Raw genomic sequence first — 23,181 nt, forward strand, 5'->3', positions numbered from 1 at the left:
AAATATATATTAAAGTTGATAATACTATTTAAATGTATATAAAGTTTACCGTGAATAAAACGAAGACTTTCAGAAAATTCCTTCGAATATAATTGAAGGCAAGGAATACTAAAAAAAAAATCTTTATATTTTAAACAGTTTCAATACTATCTTATTTTCAATTATTCTGACGTCTTTGATATTATGTGGATTTTTTTTCTGTTAACATCATCTTATCCTCTTTTAGTTGGATTATTTAGCGATGTTTGTAAGTGAAACAAATTTAAATGAGACATTGAGCTGAAACCTATAAATCTTAGTGTTACTGTCAAAATTTATTCTTTAACCTTTTAAATAAACCCAATACATAATTCTAATTTTAAAAAGATCAAAAAGACTTTTTATACAAGCTTTTTTATTAGAAGTAAACTCCATTCAGCCTTTTAAAAACATGTTTACACAATTATGATAAAATAGTGCTACAATTATTCACACACGTGACGCAGAAAAGTCAATATTTCGTAAATGTCTATGCTTGAAGAATGAGAATGCTGAATTTTAATTCTCACAAAAAATCTTAGCGGTTTTGTGCCATAATGACAAATTTTAACAATATAAACTGTAAAATAAAATTCCTATAAAATGTTATTTGTTTTCTTAGGAAGAAGTGCTGTTCATTACTTTGGATTCATCTGGTCACTATATTATATCATTCAGTATGCCGTTTTGGGGGTACTACATCTCTTCCCTTCAATTTATGTATAGCGGCGATGCATATTACGCTATGGCTTTATTCGCAGCTACATCTTATTCTCAACCCATGCAGATGGTCAGAAAGTTGACTCTTGACCCACATTTTGTGCGTGAGTATTTCTTAATGAATTATAATTAATTCCTGCTCAGAAATATTGAATTTAAGCCAGGTTTGCTCATTTAATAAAGCATTCATGATTTTATATTTAGCCTTCAATAATTACAAAAATTCAGCTGAATATCAGCTGATTTGAAAATATCGAAAGCTTAAATATCTTTATTTCTTATTTATTACAGCGACTGGTTCCTCATTGGATACGCTGAGACAGTGTTTGAGTGATGTTTACGTCACACTGGAAGAACGTCAAAGCGAGATGAATAACATCAACGTGGATCTTGGCAGAGTTTGGCTTAGAAATAAGGAACAAAAAATAAATTCGCTGGTGTTCGTTGATGGTAAGACTTTATTTCAAAACAGTTGCATTCGTTCTTTTTTCAGAGATATCAAAACCATACAGTCGCATGCCTTCTATCCTAGCAATTTCGCTGCAAATGTTAATTCTGATAGAAATCAAATTATTTCGTGAAAATATTTAAAATATGTTGATTGGTTTAAATGTGATTTTTCTATATTGGCTTTAGTTTGCTTTTACAAGTTTCGTAATGATCATCCCATATATATGAAATATGTATCAGTTTTATAAAATATAATATATTAATATACATAAATAATTTATATATGAATTAATTTATTTGCTATAATTTATGATATACGAAATTTTTCTTAATATAAAGTTTGACTGCAAAAAGAAAAGAAAAACGTTATCGGAACATAATGATCACTATAGAGAAAAGTCTGTCTGAAAATAATTAAAATATGAGTCCAGTAGAGGCAGAAGATTCTTAGAAACAACTGCAAGATTTAGCAAGCAGTTAACCTGGTTCTAATGCCTTCTGTGGCGCCTCCCCTATTAGCAATTCGATAAATTTAGATATCATTTTGCTTTCTGGATATATTCAAAATTTAATGTCACTGAGTCATTGTGAAACTATTTCATAAAATCGGTACAATGCAAAAAGAGGTTTCAAAGCAACTTAATTTCTCAGTGCAATGTTTCTAGTAAGATTCAGACATCTTAGGCGCCACTGAAGATCTTTCCAGAATGCCGCTTTGTTGAATGTCTTGCTTTTTTAAAATGTTCTTTCTGCCAACCCCTTTGACTAGTTGGTTATCTCAATGATTCCTTAATGAGAGTAATAAAGCTTAGGATAAGAGGTTTAAGCGAGCTACGTTCGGACTTGAGGGTATTTTGAGGTATATTTTGCACCTTTGAATTAGCTTGAGGAATTAAGAAGCAGACAATGGCTCAAAGTTCGCATGGTAAATGTTCTATGGTAATATCCATGTCAGGTAAACACTTTTTGAAGTGTTTAGTCTTGACCACTTAACTCTTAGATAACTGACAGAGTTGAAGAGTAAGTCGCACGTCTATTTTTTTGTCGGTAGTCAACAATGGCTTTCCCAAGTGAACTTTATATCCGACCTCTTAATGACATTCCAGAACACACCTTGAGTCACCGGTAGATTTGTAGATTGTAGATTTGTTGGCTTCTTAATCTTGCAAAGTTTCCGCTGCAGAATCGCTGAGTTTCTGACAAACATTAACAAACCATTAAGTGCTGCATAGAAACTTGCACGGAAGACAGAATAGTTTCAGGAAAATGACCTTACTCGTTGGATGATCTAAAACGATTGAGTAAGCATACATTTTTAAAATGACTTTTATAATCAGTACAAGATCTCCACGGCGTGAATTCAATTAACAGTAAAGTCAATGTCATTACATTTCAGACACACTTCATAATGTAAGCCATGATCACTATTTAAAAGCTTAAAAAAATGCAGAGTTTAGATGTTAGCCCCAATAATTTACATTTTAACTAATTACTATTCCCGTAAAGTTACATTATAGATCTTCATTAATCATCGAATTTTATTTAATCTTTGTTATAGGTAAAATATCATCAACCCGAAAATGTGTTGTAGAGAATATAAAGGTGGTTCGACTGAAAAAGATGTTACCTGACTCTTCTCTGACTGAAATTGATCAAAGCGTCTCTAGCCTTAAAGACATCGTTCGCGGTCTTCAGCAGAATGTACTGAAAAGTGTAAGGAAATCTGTCGAACAAAAAATAACAGGTAATACTTTAATTTTCTACGAATTTAGCGCTCTACTAAACAGTTTGAATTTGCTTCATGCTTAAAAATAAAATAAACAGATATGCTTAATGTTGTTTCATTGGTTGGAAAAAATTTTCGAACTATTTCAAACTTTTTTTAGCACTTTTTACCTCTCGAATGAGATTACAAAAATCAGATTATTTTATATTCAGTTAGAAACTCCAGAACCCACCCTATCTAATTTGGAGATAAATGTACGATAGCGAACTTGAGAAATGTACGATAGCGTACGAGCCATCTCTTTTTCTCATACTAAAGTACCGAATGTATTGGGGTATTCAACTTTCAAAACTTGTTACAAATTAAAACAAAGTTTTCCCTTTTAAATGTATTGAAATCTGTTGATGTGCAGTTTTAACTCGGATCGTCTCAATTGTCTACAAGTAAAGCATCTGAGATCTTAAGATTGAAAATTTTAACATTTCTAAATTTCTCTTAAAATTTTACTCTATCAAAAACTAGTTTCTGTTCCCGCTGGCATTACAATAAGTAATTGCATATTGGTGCCCCATTCAATATCTTTGATATATATCTAAAACATATATAAGTAGTTTTTAACTTTCCGCAATTAATCTTGCGTTGCATATAATTCAATTTTGCGATTTTAATTATATTTAAAGCCTTGGAATTTAATATTAAAGTCAAATATTCGATAAAACTAAATTGTTCTTATAAGTCTTAAAATTGGTGCATACAAGTAGATCATTTAGTTCTATTGTCGATGTTATCAAACTGACATATAAGGCTCTTTGGAGAAGTTTTTCATATTTCAATTTATAATTTAAATATTGAATTCTACGAAACACTGAACCATTGTACCTTATTTCTAGGTGACTTTGTTCTTTTATCCCTGCTTTCTTTTATCCTTTGCATTAGTTTCTAGCGCAGTTTTATTTTTACCTTGAATTCTGCTCAGCACAGCCACTACCGGATCGTCATGGAACTCCATTCGAGACATTCTACCATGGATCTCATCTGTTATAAATCAAGAAATTATTTAATAACAAAATCCTGTTGAAATAAAATGCTGTGGGGGATCACTATATACATCTGTTTTTTCACTTTGCAAAATGAGAATTTTTTAAAATGACATTTTCTTCTATTTCTAGGAACGAAAAACTTTGGAAATGTTTATGTTCCTTCTTTGGCCTTAAAATCCTCTCCCTCGGATATTCCCGTAAATGGTGTCCCTGTATCCAAAATCCAAAACTACGCATTGCGAAAGTACGGCAACCAAATATTCCAAAAACCAGTTCAAATAGCCAATGCCTATACTACCGAAGTTCTGACGGATTATTTAAATGATATTGAAACAAATGGTAAGAAGATTTTTAAGTCGTGTATTCTTCAGGTCTCATAATTTCGTATTTATAATGCCTTTTCCTTCCAGATTTCCTGCTCTTGAAAGGTGAACAACATGTAACAGGAAGTCTGTTATTTCTAAATGTCCAAGCAAGCACTGTGACTACGGACACATTAAATTCTATTCCATTTAGCAACCTGGTGACAACCCTGCAAGACCAGAATATTCGAGGCTTGAAAGTAATAAACTCCATGGAATCTGATGTTATAAGTGTCCAAGGGCAAATGAATGGGGTAAGTTTTCTTTCTTGTATTTTTTATTGAAACAAAGCTTTCGTACAGGCTATTTTAAATTTGAAAAAACTAAATTTTTGATAAAATAATAAGTTTGCTATTGAATCTAGTTTGAGGAATTTCATTGCTACGTACATTTGATGCTTGAAAAATGCAGACACATACTTCCCAAAACTCTTTCCTTCATAGCTGTTTCTGACCCTCGAAACTTCTTTTATATGTATATAAATTGGTGATTAACTCGCGTGCCTATTCTGCCTTTCTGTTAATAACCATTTTTCTTGTGTTCTTATTTAATTTATAAAACACTCCTTTTAGACTCTTTATACTAAAACCAACCTTTTGAGATTTGCTTTAAAGGTAAGTTTGAGTCTTAAGCAAGAGTCTTTTACGTTTAATTTCGACTTGGAAGTTTCGTTAATCACGAAAATAGAAAATTTTCTTCTAGAAATGAAATTTATTTTAGAAGATTAAGACGAAAGCACTACTGCTGAAAATAAATTTAAAGTTTTATTTTCCAACGTTTAAATCTTTTGTAACAAATTTCGACAAAAAAATTATGGAAGTAGTTTTTCAACTCGCGTGAAATAAGTCTTAAGAAATCATTTGTTTTTCTGTATATTTTAGTTTTTACCATTCCCGTTATTCTTTGAAAATATACATAAAAAACTGCGTGTCCATTCTGTTTTTCGGGTCTTGAACCCTGTTTATACTTTATATATATCTTAAAGGAAAATTTCTCAAACGAATCAATTTAAAATGTATGCCATAGCAAATAACTTAATGTGCAAGCAGCTTATTGTCAAAAATTTCAAATGAAATATTCGAAACTATTTTAAAGCAATTTGCATTGTTTCAAATTTTATTTTGATGTAAGTTTTGTGGAATCTTAACTTGAAATTTCATTATCTTTAGGATTTAACTACCAGCAAATCTAAATTCTCTTACTTATAACAGATACATATTTAAGAATCCATATAGTAGACCGAAGACATTTATGTGCAGAGTATGTCCTGGTTTAGTTTATAAGGAAGCCGATGTTCAAAATCGTAATATACATTTTGGAAGAAGGAACTTTAAGTTCATTTTCTAAAAGAAGGAAAAAGTATATTCCGCTCCATCCTCTTTCATTCAAGAACAACCTTGGTGCTTTAGTTAAGCTCGTGTAGTGTGTATGATATTAAATATACAGAAAATACCCACCCTTGGCTGTTAAGCCATTTAGTGACGCCTTTTGAGAGGTTATATATTTCCGGTTATCCAGGACAGAGCATGCTTGCAGACATTCGGCATTCATGTTTTCATATAGTTCGTCTAAAGTAAGAACTCCCCTAGCCATTCGTCTGAACCCGTGGCGGTGACTATGATTACGAGGTGTAACCATTTCAAGGAGGGGGTGGGGTCACTGTTTAGAAGATTTTAGCTCGGATTGGAGAAAGAAAGGGAATATTTTTCGATCTTTTCTTCGGTGTGTTACCCTAGAGTGAAGAAGAGCTACAATTCCTGAAATGCGTTATTTCCATAGCAGCAGACAACCACAGATTTTGTGGCAGGGAGAGTTCTTACCGTAGGCAAACTATAGTCACACAGCTGACACTCTTATACCTGCATGCCATGTAAACAGTGTGAAGCAATATAATCTTGCAGTCTAAGAAGATTCGGTAGGTTGATATCGAAGATGCGTCAATGGCTAGATTTTAAAATTCTTGCACAGTGACAGTTTGCTTAGTCTCTGACGATTCAATCTTTCCCTCTTTAGGTTGAATTTTTTATTTCATGAAAAATTGAGTCATTGAAAACTTAAAGCGTTTGACAGAGATCACCCACTAAAACTAAGATGTCAATAATACTAATACTCTATAATTTTAGAACATTTTAGAATTTAAATTTTGAATTTCTAAATATTTATGGCAAAATATTGAAACTTCAAATGTTAACTAACTAAATCTCATTACATACGTTTTAAACTTCTCCTTAACAGGAAGTACTAAGAGACATTATTCCGAACATTGTGAGCATTGATGATGATAGCGAGCTGAAAGGACACGTGACATTGGCAGAGATTTCTGAAATTAAAGGAGACGTCTTTTTGATTGGAAAAATTAACGGATATATCGACCTTGCCCAGCTACTTGATGGAGCTGTTTTGAAAAATGATAGACAGCAAATAAAAGGTAAAAATTTAAAAATTTACAACTGCTAAACATACTCACGATAAATTATAGTAAATTGATTATGAAAATTTCCAATTTTAAAATTTTTTTCCTTCATAAAATTGATATGAGAGGCTAGAATTTGAAAGGCAAACCTCATACTGTTGCTTATTGACACATTTAGCCAATAGTTTTCAAACAATGCATTTACATTTGGTTCAAAAATAGCCATCTTTATAAAGTTGAAATTAAAGAAACATCTTAAATTACTAAATACAAAAATTAATGTTAGTATTTGTTTTTAATATAATACAAAAAATAGGGTTTTAACGTTTTTAAGGAGATGTCAAGAAAATGCAAATGAAACAGAATATTTGCTTCAGAATGGGTTATGATAACCATACAGCTGAGCTACAAAAAGTCCTACCAGGATTAATCGTAATAAAAAGTTTAATCAATGTAGCTTACTCGTACTGAAATTTTCAGTCCTAGTTTTCGTTCGTAATCGTCGACACATAGAAAATTTTTAAAATACTATTTTAGCGTTTTAATATCGGCATTATTTGAGACAAAAGTATCGTTCCAAATCAATTTTTAAGCTTTTTGGGGTGAGGATCAAATGTCAATGAAGAAAGGTTTTTGAATTTGGCCTTGCAGATAAAATCATAAAAGCTGAGAGCATGCCTAATATCTCTGTATACAAAATTTTATTCTCTCAAGTGATATGCTTGCCAGTTGGACCTACGCTGGAAATTAATTTACAGCAACTTTTTCGGGCAATAGCTACATAAGTTTCTTCTGTATGGCTGCACTTCGTTTAAATTTAAAAGCAATTTTTCATCCGCTTAAACAAAAACATATCTTCAACAAAAGTAAATTTGAATAACCTTTTGTAAATCGTATTGAAATTAAATTATCTTTTTGATAACTTTTTTTTAAAATCTTTCTAACCTCAATAGTTTTCAAAAAGTAAAGTAAGTTTTGTAAAAGTTTTTTTCTAATCACTTATTTTAAAACAAAATATCGTTCGATTTCATCTCCAAATATTTTAGATTTGGTAGCTCAGAGCATACGAAATATTTCCTGCAAAGGACGTTTATGCAACCCAAAATGATTACAAAAAGGTCCTTTGTCATTTGTGCAACGTCATAAGACCCCTTGACTACATTAAAAACCCATTATAAACATCATCAAGCCTAATTAAATATTGACACTTAATTAGTTACCCTGTTTAGGCTCGCATAGTTCCGATTCTGCTTGACAAGAATGAAACTTGATGTATACGTTGTATGGGCCACGTGGAAAAATCTAGAATAAAAATTTTCACCTTTTGTCCGATGTCCGAAATGGAAAGGTAAAAAGGATGGTAATGTAACTTCAAGCGTTTCTAAAAGTAAATAGCTATTATCATAAAATCATTCCGACCAATGTCATTTCAGAGAATTTTATTTAACGTAATCAATTAAATCGGAGTGACTAAAGTTAAAGGTGAGTTACAAGAAGGAAAACTACTTTCAAATGAAGGCACTCATCACATGTTATTGTAAGAGAGCGGGGAGTCCTTATTATTACAGTTGAACTTGTAGTAACGCGTATTGAACGCATGCCATTATTAAAATTTTATCTCCAACATGGGTTTTTTTTCCGCATGTATGCAGTTTTCGTACTTGGCCGAAAATTAAACTAGTTTATGAATTGCTAAATATTTGGCTCGTGGTTCATATAACGTAAATATTCTCATGGACTTCAGACAACTAGAATTGATTCCCTCCGTTTTATGCTGGTCTAAATAAGGTAACTTGTGATACAGTATGGTTATAATTAAAATGTAGCACTTACGTCTCCTAAGAAGCAGCTTTCTTTACTGGAAAGTTTAATATTTTCAAAACCTATTTTTCAACAGCTAAACAAAACGCTAATCTGAATCTTAAATTATGGCTCTTCCGAAGTTTTGAATATCTAGTTTAATTTAGAAACTTGTTTTTGTAAGAATTATCTTTAAACTGCAAATCTATATTCTGAAAAAATATTTGCTTTTATTTTAGGAAGAATGTGTTTCGAAGCTCCAGTCCTAAATGATAATTTGAAGGTTAAAGGTCACATAAATAACTTGCACACAAGTCAGCTAATGACCCTTTCATCTAACCAAATAATTCCAGGAAACTTTGTGTTCGATTCTACTCTGTTGGTGACCGGAGACTTAGCCACAGATTCCATCAATGACGTGGATCTGAAAGCAGACGCAGTCCTTAAATCTTCAGATCCACAGTTTGTGATGGGGATGAAACGTTTCTTCCAAGATGTGACGGCTGATTTCATAGACATGACAGAGTACACTACCCTGGATGGCGTGGATCCATCTCTGTTGGTGCAAGATTGGGTGAAACATAAAGAAGGCATAGTGGAACAAAATTTAACCGTTTTGCCTAATGTTGTGGTCTTAGGAAACTTATCTGTAATCGAAGGTATTAATGGGCGTGTTGTCTTTGACTTACCAAAAACAGTGTGGTTGAAGAGAACGAAGCAGGTAAGTTTTTTAATCTTATGAAAAATGCTAATATTAAGAATTGATTTTGGAGTGACTTACCAAATATCTATTTAGTAGTCACGATAACGTTTTCATAATATCTCACGCTGTACTGGGAATGTTATGTATTATGTCAACAATATCACGATGATTATCGATCATAATTATCGAAGTTATCAACAGCAACAATTATCGAATATGTTATGATAATTACCTGTGACAATGTTTATTGAACATTTAACAAGCTAGATTTCTATCAAGTGGGGAAATTATCGCGATAAATATCAGCAACGGTACTATTTTTAATACCTGCAAGCATACCGCTGTAATTTTATTCATATTTATTGGGTTCGAAAATTCAGTTTTTTCCCCATCAGAGGACTCAATTATATTTCTCATAGCCAACCTTAAGCAGCGTTATTATAAATTTTAACATCAGATATATCAAGGCTTGCCGATGAAAAATTGATTCTACGTAATAGTTTTTGGTTGGTGTTCGAATATGGAAAATGAAACAGAATTTTCGACATATTTAAGGTTTTTTTTATCAAAAAGGTAAAAAGGCTGTTCAAGAAAGGAAAAGCAATTATCCGTTGTGCATGGAGAAGGTGTATTGGCAGTACATCAGTATCAAAACTGGCTTAAGAAGTTCAGATAAAGATACAGGATGATTCACTTCGCAAGTTTAGCTAGTGAAGACTCAAAGCATTAATTGACGCAAACGATCGAATAAAAACTCGTGAAATCGCTGAAACATCAAATTTATCGAATTCAACCGTTCACAATCATTTGGAAAACGAAAGGTTGAAGCTCTATATGCGGATTCCTCATCTTGAAGAAATGTGTGCTGTAGCGTTGATGTTTGTTATTTGCTTCAAGAAATGAGTTCTGATTCTAGAAATGCTGTGATTAGTCAAAATTTTTGAAGCTCATCATCAAAGACAGCAAAACCCTCACTTCGAATAAAGAGGTCAAAAATCACCTGGATCAGTTTTTTTGATAGCTAGAAACAAAAATGTGGAATCTATTGCCAGGTAGATCGCAATTAGTATTGGACCAAAATGATTCCAGAATGATATTGGACCATATATAATTCGATAAAATATTCATTATGAGAATTTCCCTTCCTTTTCATAAACGAAATTACGTTACGAGAAAAGTAATTTTTTTAAAATTATGATTGATTAAAAATGTTAAACTGTATATTAACAGATTGTGTCAAATGTAAAAATAATGCAAATTACTTAAATGGAAAAAATATCGTAATATTCTGAGAAATATCGAAATTATCTGACTAAATGTCACGGTTTCGAAATTTCTTTAAATTCTCAAAAAATATATTGTACTAGACTGTTGTAATAAATTAAAGGGAACAATCGCCGCTTGTGCATAAGCATTAAGGAGAGAACTGTTTATCTCAAGTATTACTTTTTCATCCCCGCAATATCATTTGTGCTACTCATCAGATCATTTTTATTACCTGATCTGCAGAACGTTTTATTGAGTAAGTAATCGTCTGGAGAAGAAAACGGCACTGTGCCGTTTTCACTCGGTGTTTGCTTTTCACAGAGCGCAATGTAGTTGGCTTAAAAATTAGTTTTTCATATCTATTCCTGCGAAAGTGTTTCACTGTCTGAGTAGTCCTCACGCGGAGAAAATTCCTGTTTCCAAAGATTTAAACTGGGCAAATATAAAAACTCGTACAGTGTAAATATTTTCTGCTCCTTTAAAATGCTTTACTATGCAATGATTATTATTAGTTATTTTTTAGTTTATTTCAAAGAATCTATAAAATTTTTGGAAATTTAATATTTCTTCAATATTTTTTCATATTCTCTTATCTATGTTTTGTCCAATGAAGTTCCAAAAAATTTTCTTAAATTGAACTTAACTAGGAAAAATCAATATTTAAGGAATGTCAAGCTCTCTATTCACATTATTTTATAAAATTCCATTTTGGATCTTCAAGCTTTGGAAGGTCTTTTATTCTACACAAATGTCACAGATCGCTTCATAATGACAGCTCAGTGTCATTAAATACTGAGCCATCATGGCACAACTTCAATCGTATTTTTTTTAGTCTATTTCAAGTGAAATAGATGTGTTCTACTTTAAAAGGTATGGGAAAATATAGATTAACGACCTTATGTTGGTTCCCCGAATTACCCATCAAATTTACCACCTTCCCCCCAAAAAATTGCGCTCGAATTATAAATGAATGATATTAATAAAGATTATTAAAATACCTTGCATTAAACTTCCTGAACTGTAGCTATATAGTAATATTATACTATTAACTAATATATTTTGTTTGTGTACAACTTTTGAAATTGCAAACATTTGACATTTTAAAATTCTACAACTTCATGGCGGTCTAACAATTTATATTTGACCTTTTTTTCTGTGTCAAATTTAGTTTTTAAATACGATACTAAACGCGAAATTACGTTTTCCTGAAACTGATTGTTTCCCGCATTTTCAGGAATCCAATCCCGTTTCTGTTCGATTTCATAGTTTAATAGTTTTGTGTATTAAAATATTGAAGGTGCAATTTTCTAACAGTTAGCTCTAATTCTTTTCTACAGTTTTCTATCAACAGCTCTAATAATTCAAGTTTGAAAATTGTTTTGCTTTATTAACTCTAAAAAATTCGACACCAATTTTTTAATCTTATTTTATAAATGTAGTTGAGATCAGCTGATCCAATTTAGGATTTACGACTACTAATATTAAACTCTGTAGCCTTGTAATTTTGAACCACATCCAGAAGCCAAGGGAGCTCCTGGATTAAGCATAGAATTGCGATAAATTTGCTTTCGTGGAGGACTTTTTAATGAAACTAACCCGCATTTGAGTAACATGGCGAGGAAAACCACGAAACCCTGATAAGATTAGCCTGACGGCAAGGGAACTTTAACCCATAATCCGTCCACCACTGAGGATATTATGTCAGCACTGTGATCGGTGCGAACAGAGTTCGGAAACAGTGCAGACCAGCCATTGCTGGGATTTGAACCCGGTTCAAATCATTGCAAGGCGAAAGCCATATCCCCTGAACCACCACTGCTCCAATTTTGTAATTTTAATTAAAGTCTGAAACTTTTCATAAAATTTAATTTTTATTCCTTCTAGAAAATTGAGACTCCAAGTAGCTGGAAGAAAATCACGGCCACCCACATGTTTGTAACTATCGTGAATACCATAAATGTGGAGAGTGATGTTGTTCACAGCTACGGAGAAGAAATCATCGATTCCTTCAAACATTTCACCAACAATGTGCAATCGAATGTTGTGGAAGCTATGGAAGATGTCTACGTAAACGGCCTGAACACTGCCTCGTTTAAGACAGAGGTAAATACTGATTCCTAAAATTCTAATTTAATAAATAAATTGAAACTCACACTTCATTGATTTTAAAAAAAAAAAAATTATTTCAAAGTTCTGAAGGAAAATGTAAAAATCAGTCACATTCTTAGCAATTGTCTCCCTTTAAAATAGTTACTTTAAGTTATTTTGTCGTTCTTTAAAGTATTAATCACTTGCTGACAATAAGTCTAAGCAGTACTAGAAAAATTGGAAGTATATCATTGTTTCTCACTAAACTCTTTAATGTAAACTCCCGAAAATGGATTTACCTTGTAAGTACGAATTCCAGAACTACTAAGTGTCACTAATTTTTCCTTTCTCGGTTTTGTGACAGATCCAATTTATAACACCATTTATATCTTAATTGGATAACCTAGAGTGTTCCATGGTTTTATTGGCGATTTCAATTTTATTGAAACGCAGGTTTACAGAAATGTAGCAGAATTATATCGTGGTTACTTTCTTTTTCAAGACGGGTGATTAGTTTCGGTGGAATAAACCTTAATTTCCAAAATTCGTCATGGATTGTGGTTGTTAAATTAAGTGATCTGGGAGTACAAATCTGACCTCCCTAAACAAGAAACTAAATTAAAAATATTCATCAATGGAAAAAATGTTCATTCTGTCCATGTTTTGATAACCCTGAATTACAGCAGTCCTATAGGCTTATTTTCACTGGCGACATTTTTAGCTCAAAAGACAAAGCAAATCTTTCTTGAATTTCGGGACATTTTTATAGAAGTTCAAGATAATGCAATTATTATTTAAAGTAATTTATGTTCAATGATTTTGCATTGCAGCTAGAACATTATGTGGACGATGGAACTGTACATGGAACGAAAACAATCGAATACGTAGAAATTATCGGAGATTTGGATCCAACTACTTACAACAATTTTGATATTTTTGAGAACGTAATGCGGCCTCAAGACTTTCAAGTGATAGACAGTATGTGGTTTCATAAATTCTATCTTCCAGTATTCTCAGTTTTAATTTCTACTCAAGGGTATTTGAACTCTTATGAACTGATTTAAAGTGTTTCTTTAATGTTTATGCAGTTTGTAATAGCTTTGTCGAAAGAGTTAGCGTTGCCAAATTTTAAATGCTAAAAGAACTAAATATAAAATACTTATAGGAAACTGCTTGAATCATAGAAATCGTACTATACTAAGTCAAATTTAATTTCAAAACAGCTATTTTCTTTTGCTACAATAAAAAAAAATTTAATTTAAAAGAATTTATATACATTAACTGAAACTACACTTTATATATTAACTGAGACTATAAGAACTGAAGTATTTTTCCATACAAAATAGAGCGTAGCATTTCCGTTCCTGAAGATTTAACCCTTTAATGCCCGGAAGTATTTCCAGTTTACTTCCTGCTCCATAATATTTATGATAGAATTCAGTATTTTTATATTAAGCATAGGAAATATTCATTTCTTTAGAAATTTAATTATGCCATCATAATTATGTAATTAAAATTTTGCAATTATAAACATGACAATATGAGGGACAAAGGCTTAAAAATATTGCAGTTAGTCTATCGATCTGACCCCGATGCTTCGATATTTAAAACTATTTAAAATTGGGAAAAGTTATTCCTCCACTAGACGGAAAAATTTTTATCAAATAAGAAAAATCCGACCAATTTAAAAAATTCTGCAATTTTAAAACCGAAAATTACTTTAAGGTAATTGCATTTAATTTTCTGCTGACCGATGTATGATGGTCAGGTAGTTGATGTGTAAGAAAGGTCCAGAGATGGAATCCGGGTTAGAGGCATGGATGTTCTCTCTTTCACCTCTCTGTACCATCTGTTCTTACTGTAGGGGTTACGCTGGCACACCATATATGGTGTGACCAAGAAGTCTGCCCTTTTGATACACGAATGACTGTCAATATATGGGTAGGCATTGGGGGAAAAACTTTCAATATTTCAATTTTTAACTTTTTGGAAAAATATTTAGTGGTTTTCCTACAGATTTAATATTTTTTAAAGAAAAGCATTTTAGTGAAGCCGGTTTGCTTGTATTTTGTATTACCTTGATAGTTATACAATATGTGACATTTATCAAATGATTGCCCTTTTGTAAAGCTGTATCTGGAACTATAGATTTGTTAAACTGTAGGGTGCCCAAAAATTAAGGTTTGCGAAGTCTAATAAAAGCAAGTGTTTGCTGCGTTATGCTTGGGAAACTGGTTTTTCCATAAATCTCAAAATTAGTGACAAAGTTGATCCAGATGGCACTACTGAGAAATTACAAGACCAGTGTTTCAAAAATCACCTAATAGCAGAAAAATTGTGGTAGTCTGAGGATAGAATTTATATATTTTATCCTAACATACAGTTGAAGTCACGGGAAATAATTTTTTTATTCTTCAGCGCGATTTGGTGTGCTACGTATTTATATTTAAAGTTTTGTTTCAAAAAAATTTACTTTAACACAAGGAAGAAAACAGTAAGTTTGTCTTTTCATATCGTCTATATTTCAGTGTTAAAACAATTTTTAATTTTTGTAGCACCTGTTGTATTCCAATCTGAGCTGATAGTTATTAAAGACAACTTAAATTCCGTTGTGGTGGGATTTGACAGATTCAACAGTGACAATCTTAAATCCCTTCTGGAAGACGCAGTATCAAAATCAGCAAAAATACATCCAATGACGAACAAACGTATTATGAGCCTCAAAGGTAACGTATAAGAACTTGTCTAACCAATCAATAATTCGTTTACAAATAGTGCATTAAAATGCTAATTGATTAAAAACAAAGATCTTAAATGTGTACTTTTGATTACAAAACAATTATATTCCGTAAATTTCTCATGAATTTTTTAAGCTTATTTAATGTTTCGAAGCTTTTGTGAAAAGGGAAATAAAAAGAAAAACCAGTTTAAGTGCCCTCAACTTGAAGCAAAGTTATAATTTTAATTTTATAACCGTCGTTGAGCAGTTTACAACTACCTATGTTAAACTCCGTAGCCTTGAAATTTTATACCCTATCCAGAAGACATGGGAACTCCTGGATCAGATCCCCCAGAGGTACTGATTTGACATGGAAACTTGGAGGACTTTGACCAAGACAAGTTTGCACAAGTCATCATTCAATACACGGGGATTCTTTGGTCAGCTATATTCGAACTCCCGTTGTCACGAACAAGAGTCCAGCACTCTGCCAACCAGACTATCCCGGCCCAAAGCCATAATTTTAAATTATCCATGCGTAAACAAACATCTAGGCTTAAAAACAAAGCTGAAAAATTTAAATTCTTTAACTTTTTAAAAATCTAAGACTTCACAAAATTTTTCCACTGAGAAGAAAGTTATATTATTTAATTAATGGTATTCCATTCCTGCATATTTTGGAATCCTAACAATGCAGCATTGGAATAACTTTTCATCTATTAAAGTTGGATCAAAAGCTTTTTCATTTCCGCTAAAATGGAGCTTTCCTGCATATTGACATTCTGCTTAATTTCGGTTTGCACGGAGTACAAAACAGCAACCACTCTGAATAACTTTTGATCTTATCATCGGATCTTCTCGTTCTAAGACTCAAACTTAATGGTTACTTAAACTATCCTAATTAGTGCAGACTATATTTTAATATTAAATTTGCTAATTAATAAGTGGCAGATCATGTTCTAAGTTACGAAATCAGACTCAAAAACGTACTTTCTATGAATAAACTGAAGGCAAAATATAAAAACTAACCGAAATGAGAAATATGGTCCTCATAGTATGGCCAGGAGAACAATCCAAAGTTTGGACCCCTTAATGTTAATTTTACTTTTTGCGTATGGAAACTAACGTAAATTTGCGAAATCTCCCTATCATTTGAAGTATGAGTAAAAAACTGTATTTTTTAAAAATAGAAATAGGATCTATAGATCTATTAAATTTTATATTAAAATTTTCACGAACTCGAGACATAGTAAAACTTTTAAGTTTCGGCAATCTTTCTTACAGCACAAGGTTTGAGTATTCCTACAGAGACTCTTGTAAATGGAGTACCAGTTTCTGATCTTCTCAGCAAAGTGGTGACTCTGAACACGGAACAGCAAATAATTGGGGACAAAACATTCAAGACCATTTTGGATTTCAACAAAGTCACTGCTGAAATTGTTAATGAAAGACCACTATCTAGTTTCCTGAACGAATTGGTGTATGTGGATGACAGCAGGCCTGTTTCTTTAAAAGAATTTGCTGGGTAAGTTTTAGATTGCACCAGTTCTGGTTCTTAAAGTTTAAAATGCACATCGTACATTAGAAAATCAAACCAAGAAAAGTCTCAAATTAAAGATCTCTCTTAAATTTTGTTCACAACTGGTTTCTTACTCCATAAGAGCAAAATTAGTGTGGATCCCCTTTGTCCAAAAATGAGATTTGTAAAATCAATTTAAAAATACTGCAAAATAAAGAAATGTGAATTTATCCCCATATTTTTAAAACCAAGTGCAAAGTTTGACAGATGGCGCTGCTGACTAAGGAAATAAGTACCTACTTTAGTCAGCGTAGTCAATCTGAAGTAGGTACTTAATTTCACACTAGAGCTACACAATGGGCCTGAGGGTGATCCAAAGACATACCATCACAATTTTTGATACTCTGTAGAGATCTTATTTGTAAGGCCACTGCCTCAATTTAGACATAGATCTGAAGGAGAAGGAAATTTTATCCAGATCCTTTTACCCATGGTACTACTCGGTGACAGGCGATTGGATTTTTAATTTCAGATTTTGCTTGCACGTATCTTAGCGGAGGCGAGGATCGAACCCCGGCCCTTCCTGACCGGAGTCTGATTCTCTAACCCCTGAGCTGCCCCAGCCCAGAGCATTATTTAAAGCATAATTTGCGACTGGCAACATAGTTTAATCAATTTATTACCCCTCGCAACCTCAATACTTTCTTCCTGATAAATTCACTCCAATTATAATTGTTCAACAAAAATTATGATAATCAGTCCACTTTGCATATTTTTTTAAATTGGAACATGTTTTGATTTTATAAAACGCAAAATCATTCCTTAATAAAATCTCACTTGTTTCACTTTTAGTTCTTTCAATGTGCCCAATATTATGATCCAAAAACCTGTCAATGGGATTGACATACTTCAATTGAGTAAGAGTATTTTCAACAAGACTGGGAATAACGACTTAATGCATCCAATTAAATTTTTAAAAGGAACTGAGTTCAGTAAGTATTTCATTCGTTAATAATTTCACTTGATTATCTGAAAGCTAACGAATGCTTAATATTGTATTTTATGAAAATAAACTCTAAAAGATCGAACATAAGTTTCAGTAAGCCAAATTAAATTTGTATTGCTTAAAGAAATGTTTGGCCTTAAATAGATTATAACTTGTATCTGCTAATGATTTTATCTGGGAAGATCTGACGAGCAAAAAGTTTTACGTTTTCAGTCTCGAAAACTCTAAAATGTTTAATTTTGTGTTCGGAAGTTAGTCGGAAAGTGGTTAAAATTTTAATAAGCGATTTTTTCACATTCTAATTTTTGTTAATTTTTCCTTGCACAGTTTGCTTGTAAAATGAAATGTAGTTATCAATTTGATATTTTGATTGGATATTATGGCCTAAAAGGGCATTTACTTTCAAAATAAACTTTAAATCAGACAAATTTTATATTTAAGCATGCAAGTTCTTATAATATTCTTATAGTAGTTCTTATGGTTATAGTATTGCAAGTTCTTGTTTTTCTTATAGTATTGACTCGCAAAAGACTGATCTTTCATAGTTTTAATTTTATTTCATAAAACAATTTTTATATAAATTAGGACACTTTGGTAAGAATTTGTTTTCCTGTTGCAAATAATTTCATTTAACTGCAAAAATTATTATTTACTGCATTGTTTTACCGCTCATACAATTAATAATTATATAAAAAACCTATATTTGAATACTTTTGAAACAAAATATGTACAATGTACTGTGCACAAATCTAAACAAATTGACTCTATAAAGTTAAAAGTTCTAGGACACAAACTTAATAGATCAAAGGGGTGACCTCAAATATGCCAATTAGTGCAGACTATATTTTAAGTTGCGAAATACTGGCAATGATCACTTTGATGGCAATGATGTCCATTTTCTAAAGTTTTTCTTAGAGGCAGTTCCCCCGTTCATTAACAGTGTCACACGTGACGCTAGCCCTGCATTCACTTGCTATTTAAGTTTCATTTTACCAGTCCTGGTCAAATATCGCAAGTTATATCACAGCACTGTAATATAAAATTTGTTTTCTACATGAATCAATATTTCAATATTTAGGTAGTCTTGTCACTAGATTTAAAATAGATGGAATAGATTTGGACGATCTGATCTACACTAATGGGGAAGAATCAGTGGATGCTTTAAAACTGATGTCTAATCCTATTATGTCAAATGTGTTCGTAACTGGTCTGGTCAATGGATGCGATCTTCAACAGGTTAGAATTTTAATAAGCATATTCTTGCTCACATAATAAAAGTTAAGGGTTTTTTTTATAAAAAAATTACTCAGTTTTAGCATTTTAGAGGAATTATGAGAATTATCAAAATTGTTAATTATTTTTGAGCGCAAATTACTTTCGTGGTCAATGTTGAGTTCACCTATTTTTTAAATGATCTCAATTTGAGGAACTCAAAAAACTGAAACTGCTGTGGATATTTTTTGCATGCTATTCATTTATGGTACTTTATCATTTATAACTGCGTTTAAACTTCTGAAGGATTTTTGACGAGCATAGTTACTCTGTAACCCTAATTTTTAGGTTAACCCAGAATACGAGAACTCCTAGATCAAGTATTGGAATATACGTCTTTAATGTGTAATTTTTAACGTAAAAAGAAACTCCAAAATTAGTACGATGATCAAGATATTTTAATATAAGATCAACCAGCCACTGTGGACATTTTACAGTGGCTAGTAGCAGTTAACGAATCGACCAACCATAGCCGGTATTTGAACCAGGGTTCTCCTTTGAGAGACCTACTTAATCAAAATAATTTACTACATTCGGAGATTTAGTACCAATTATTTTAGGCCAACTTAGTTTTATCCACTGTTTTAGTTAATTAGTATTTTTAAATACAAATTTTCTGCATTCAATTCTATTTTCTCTTAGTTTACTGTTTTAGTAAGAAGTAACCTTTGTTAAAAAAAAAAATGCTCTGCGTTCTTACATTTATCCTCAGTTCACATTTTCAGATTCTAAAGAATGAAATCTTTCTTAACGAAATTTATTCTAGCAGTTCTATGACATTTTGCAATTTTAGTGACTGGTTTTATAAATATCTAAATTGTATCTAAATCGTAGACGTAAAGATCTCGTGCTCCAATAATTTCAAAATTTCTTTCTCATAAAATGAATGTTTTTAGATACAAAAGAATGCACTCTACGCCAACAAACCGGCACAGGTTGTCCAGGAAGAGATAACTGTAGAAAATATCGACGTGATTGGTGATGTTTACGTTGAAGATGTAATGAATCAAGTGCCAGTGCATGACTTGATCAAGAAATTTATAATGCTGACAGGGGACCAAGTCGTAACATCAGACGTAGTTTTGGAAGCTGGTGGGCAGGCTGCAAGTTTGAACCTGGCTGAAGGCATTGCGGACTTCAATTTGCCTTTCATAATGAGTGACGCGGTTCGACGGTCTGTACCACAAGTAAGGTTTCAGTTTGGTTTCTTTTTTCTCATCAATGTGCCTTTTACTAATGAAAATATTTCAAACAATATTTTCAGTATAATGTTTCGAAAATTTTCATTAAGAAGTTTCTTAAGAAAATTTTAAAACTTAACTTTAACCAGTGCCTTAAACTTGAAATTATTTTATTACTCGAACTTACCGTATATTTCTAAATATAAGCCCATTTGCATGTATAAGCTGCTGAGTACGCTATTTACTTAGAAATTCTCCTAATCATTCAAAATTTGTTTATAAGCTGACGTTAAAAAAGTGTCATGCTAATCTTGGGAATAACCCATTCTCTTGTAGTAACGGTTTCATAGTGTTTAAAAGTATGGATCTTTCGTAATTAGAATGAAAAATAATAGCATTCCTTTCATATTGTCGGTATGTGTTTCTTACTCAATTTTTATATTTAGGCATTAAGTTGTAAACTATTTTATGTATTTTTATGTTCCGTTCGTAAAAATACATGAAATAGTTGAAAACTTGTACATACGTTTCGAGATATTTATTGACCATAGCTTATGCTCGAGAAAAGTATATTTTGGGGATGTCCTCCTGGAATTCTTCTAAGTTACTGGATCTGACTATAAGCAGACCCCCCCTACATTTCAGCTTTCGAAAATTTTCTAAATTCTCCAGCTTATGTAGAGAAATATACAGTACTATCTTACTATAAAGCATTAGTGTTAAAACAAGTACTTTAAAAATTTGAGAAAAAAAATAGCCAATTGCGGAACAGTTCCACTTTAAAAACTGCAGATTGACTGGAATAATTTTTATCTTCATATTTTTTAACCCAATCTGTGCAATTGATTTGATAGGTTGGAAAAAGCTGATTTTTTCGAAGATTAGGTCTCCTTGAAAAATACCAATTATCTAATAGTATGCTACCTTTGACTATAGAGATTGCATCTGTTATTCATGCATGATTATTATCATACCTTTTTGCTAATTAGGAAAATGGTGCAGAATACCAACATGAGGAAAAGCAATTTTTGTTTCATATCCAATTATTTAATGAATGAAAAGTCACTCCAACAGTTTTTGCCAATTTGCAAAAACTAAACCTAGATGAAAAAATCTTGCCAAAGTTAAAATATATTTTAAAATTTTGTAAAGCTAATAGTTGTCTTAATATCTAGACTATTTTTTAAGGAAAGATACTTTTAGTTTGAAATCAATTTTGAGTTTAACGTTCTCAAGCAGTAACTTTGTTTTCCTTTGTCAAGATTCTTAAAACTTATGAAGTTCCTTTCTTTAAAAGGACATCAATGGCTACAAGAAGTTTAAATCTTTCACAAGCGAAGTCCTCGATGCTAAAGATCTCTTTGTAGCTGGATATCTACAGGGGATCGACGCAAACGACCTCTTTGAAAATGTGGTCTTGAAGCAAGGACTCCAGTACGTTGACAGTGAGAAGATATTTAAATCTTTCAAGACTGATGTAGCCACGGTGGAAGGTAAGTTTTTGTACTGACAAATTCGAATAAAACAATCTTTTGCTATTACCTTTATTGAATACAGATATGATGAAAGCAAAAATTCTTGCACATGAGTTAATTGCAAATATTTCAAAACTCTATCATTGGAGGTCACAGAACAATACTTACCGACAATACAAATCAGCTCTTTTGGGGAACATTCAAAATGTTGTAAAAAGCAAATGAGATTTCAGATTACGAAGTAGTTTAAGTATGTCAAGCACTATAATAAGTAAATTTCAATTTACATTTCGAACAACATAAGTTAATTCAGGAGATTTAATTTTCATTAAGTTTTGGTACATATAGTTATCCGCGAAATTTATAAACCACCTTAAAAAGTATTAAAGAAGTTCCATAATGTCTTAAAAAGGATTAATGATGCAGAAAACTCCTATTACAGAAAACAGTAAAAGCACGTTTTCCTGTGTTCTAATAATTTCGTAATTTAAGAGTTAACAGATGCTGATTGAACAGAACTGTAAAATGCTGTTTTCAAATCATATCAAAAGCAAACAGCGTTGTGCAACTTGAACTAAAACTATGGTAATACAGATCTACGTTTCTAATCGGAACCAAACAGTAGATTGCTATATCCTCACATTTTTTTAAATAGATTTTTCAAATCATCAGTCAGTTTTAGAAACTCTGTACTTCTCAATCGATTAGTTGCTAGATTTCTGCTTATTACTGAACAACTTTCATTCTTAATCTTCAGTTTTGTGGTAATTGTAGATTTTCACATGTTCAATTTCTTAAAGGACACTTCAATGGTCTCCTATTACCAGACGACATAGTTCGGGTAGACACAACAGAAACCATCAATAGCACAACATATTTCATGTCCGATTTGATTGCGGCATCTGACGTTGACGTTCATGGCAACTTGGATGGCATAAATGTGACCAGCCTTTTGCAAAACCGGGTTACTTTGTCTACAGACCAGGACGTGAATTCCAAATTGAAATTCCAATCTGATGTCTCGGTGCGAGGTAAGAAAGCCATTATTGGACAAATTTTCTGTTTCGTATGTTTCTAGTTTTCATTTAACTCCATAATTTTACTCTACACTAGATGTTCCGCAATCACCGCCCTTGATGTATGTTCTCAGAAACCTTGTCAAAAATGGATACAAAACTATATTTAGTAGGGATGGCAAATATGAAACAAAGGATTTCTGTTGACTCACTAGTGAAAATGCACTGTGAAAACATCAAAATTAGTTTGATTACCTTAATTTCAATAAATGCCTTTTAACTCCTGTTCTCACAAATAGGTTTTTAGCCCTGCAATCTTAAGTGATTTATTGTATTTTTAGTTTTTTATTCTCTGAAATATGTATTTTTGGCTTAATTTTTGACAAGGTTTTTAAACCTACATTAAA

General features: G+C 31.9%; 1 protein-coding gene across 2 annotated transcripts in view; it reads left to right on the forward strand.

Annotated features, from left to right (window-relative positions):
• The window catches only part of LOC107442643 (uncharacterized), a gene marked incomplete at its 3' end in the record, with an annotated part of 46,694 nt that overhangs the window by 16,656 nt on the left and 6,857 nt on the right, over window positions 1–23,181 (forward strand). For both annotated transcript variants that reach the window (XM_071181124.1, XM_043052208.2), the window contains 16 exon segments: window positions 641–842; window positions 1,030–1,188; window positions 2,747–2,932; window positions 4,084–4,293; window positions 4,365–4,570; window positions 6,552–6,744; window positions 8,769–9,250; window positions 12,383–12,601; window positions 13,417–13,564; window positions 15,142–15,312; window positions 16,590–16,830; window positions 17,677–17,816; window positions 18,909–19,066; window positions 19,999–20,289; window positions 21,581–21,776; window positions 22,559–22,789. In XM_071181124.1, the coding sequence (XP_071037225.1) occupies window positions 641–842; window positions 1,030–1,188; window positions 2,747–2,932; window positions 4,084–4,293; window positions 4,365–4,570; window positions 6,552–6,744; window positions 8,769–9,250; window positions 12,383–12,601; window positions 13,417–13,564; window positions 15,142–15,312; window positions 16,590–16,830; window positions 17,677–17,816; window positions 18,909–19,066; window positions 19,999–20,289; window positions 21,581–21,776; window positions 22,559–22,789 (3,433 nt within the window).

The sequence above is a fragment of the Parasteatoda tepidariorum genome, chromosome 5 (assembly GCF_043381705.1).
Source record: "Parasteatoda tepidariorum isolate YZ-2023 chromosome 5, CAS_Ptep_4.0, whole genome shotgun sequence".
Classification (NCBI taxonomy): domain Eukaryota; kingdom Metazoa; phylum Arthropoda; class Arachnida; order Araneae; family Theridiidae; genus Parasteatoda; species Parasteatoda tepidariorum.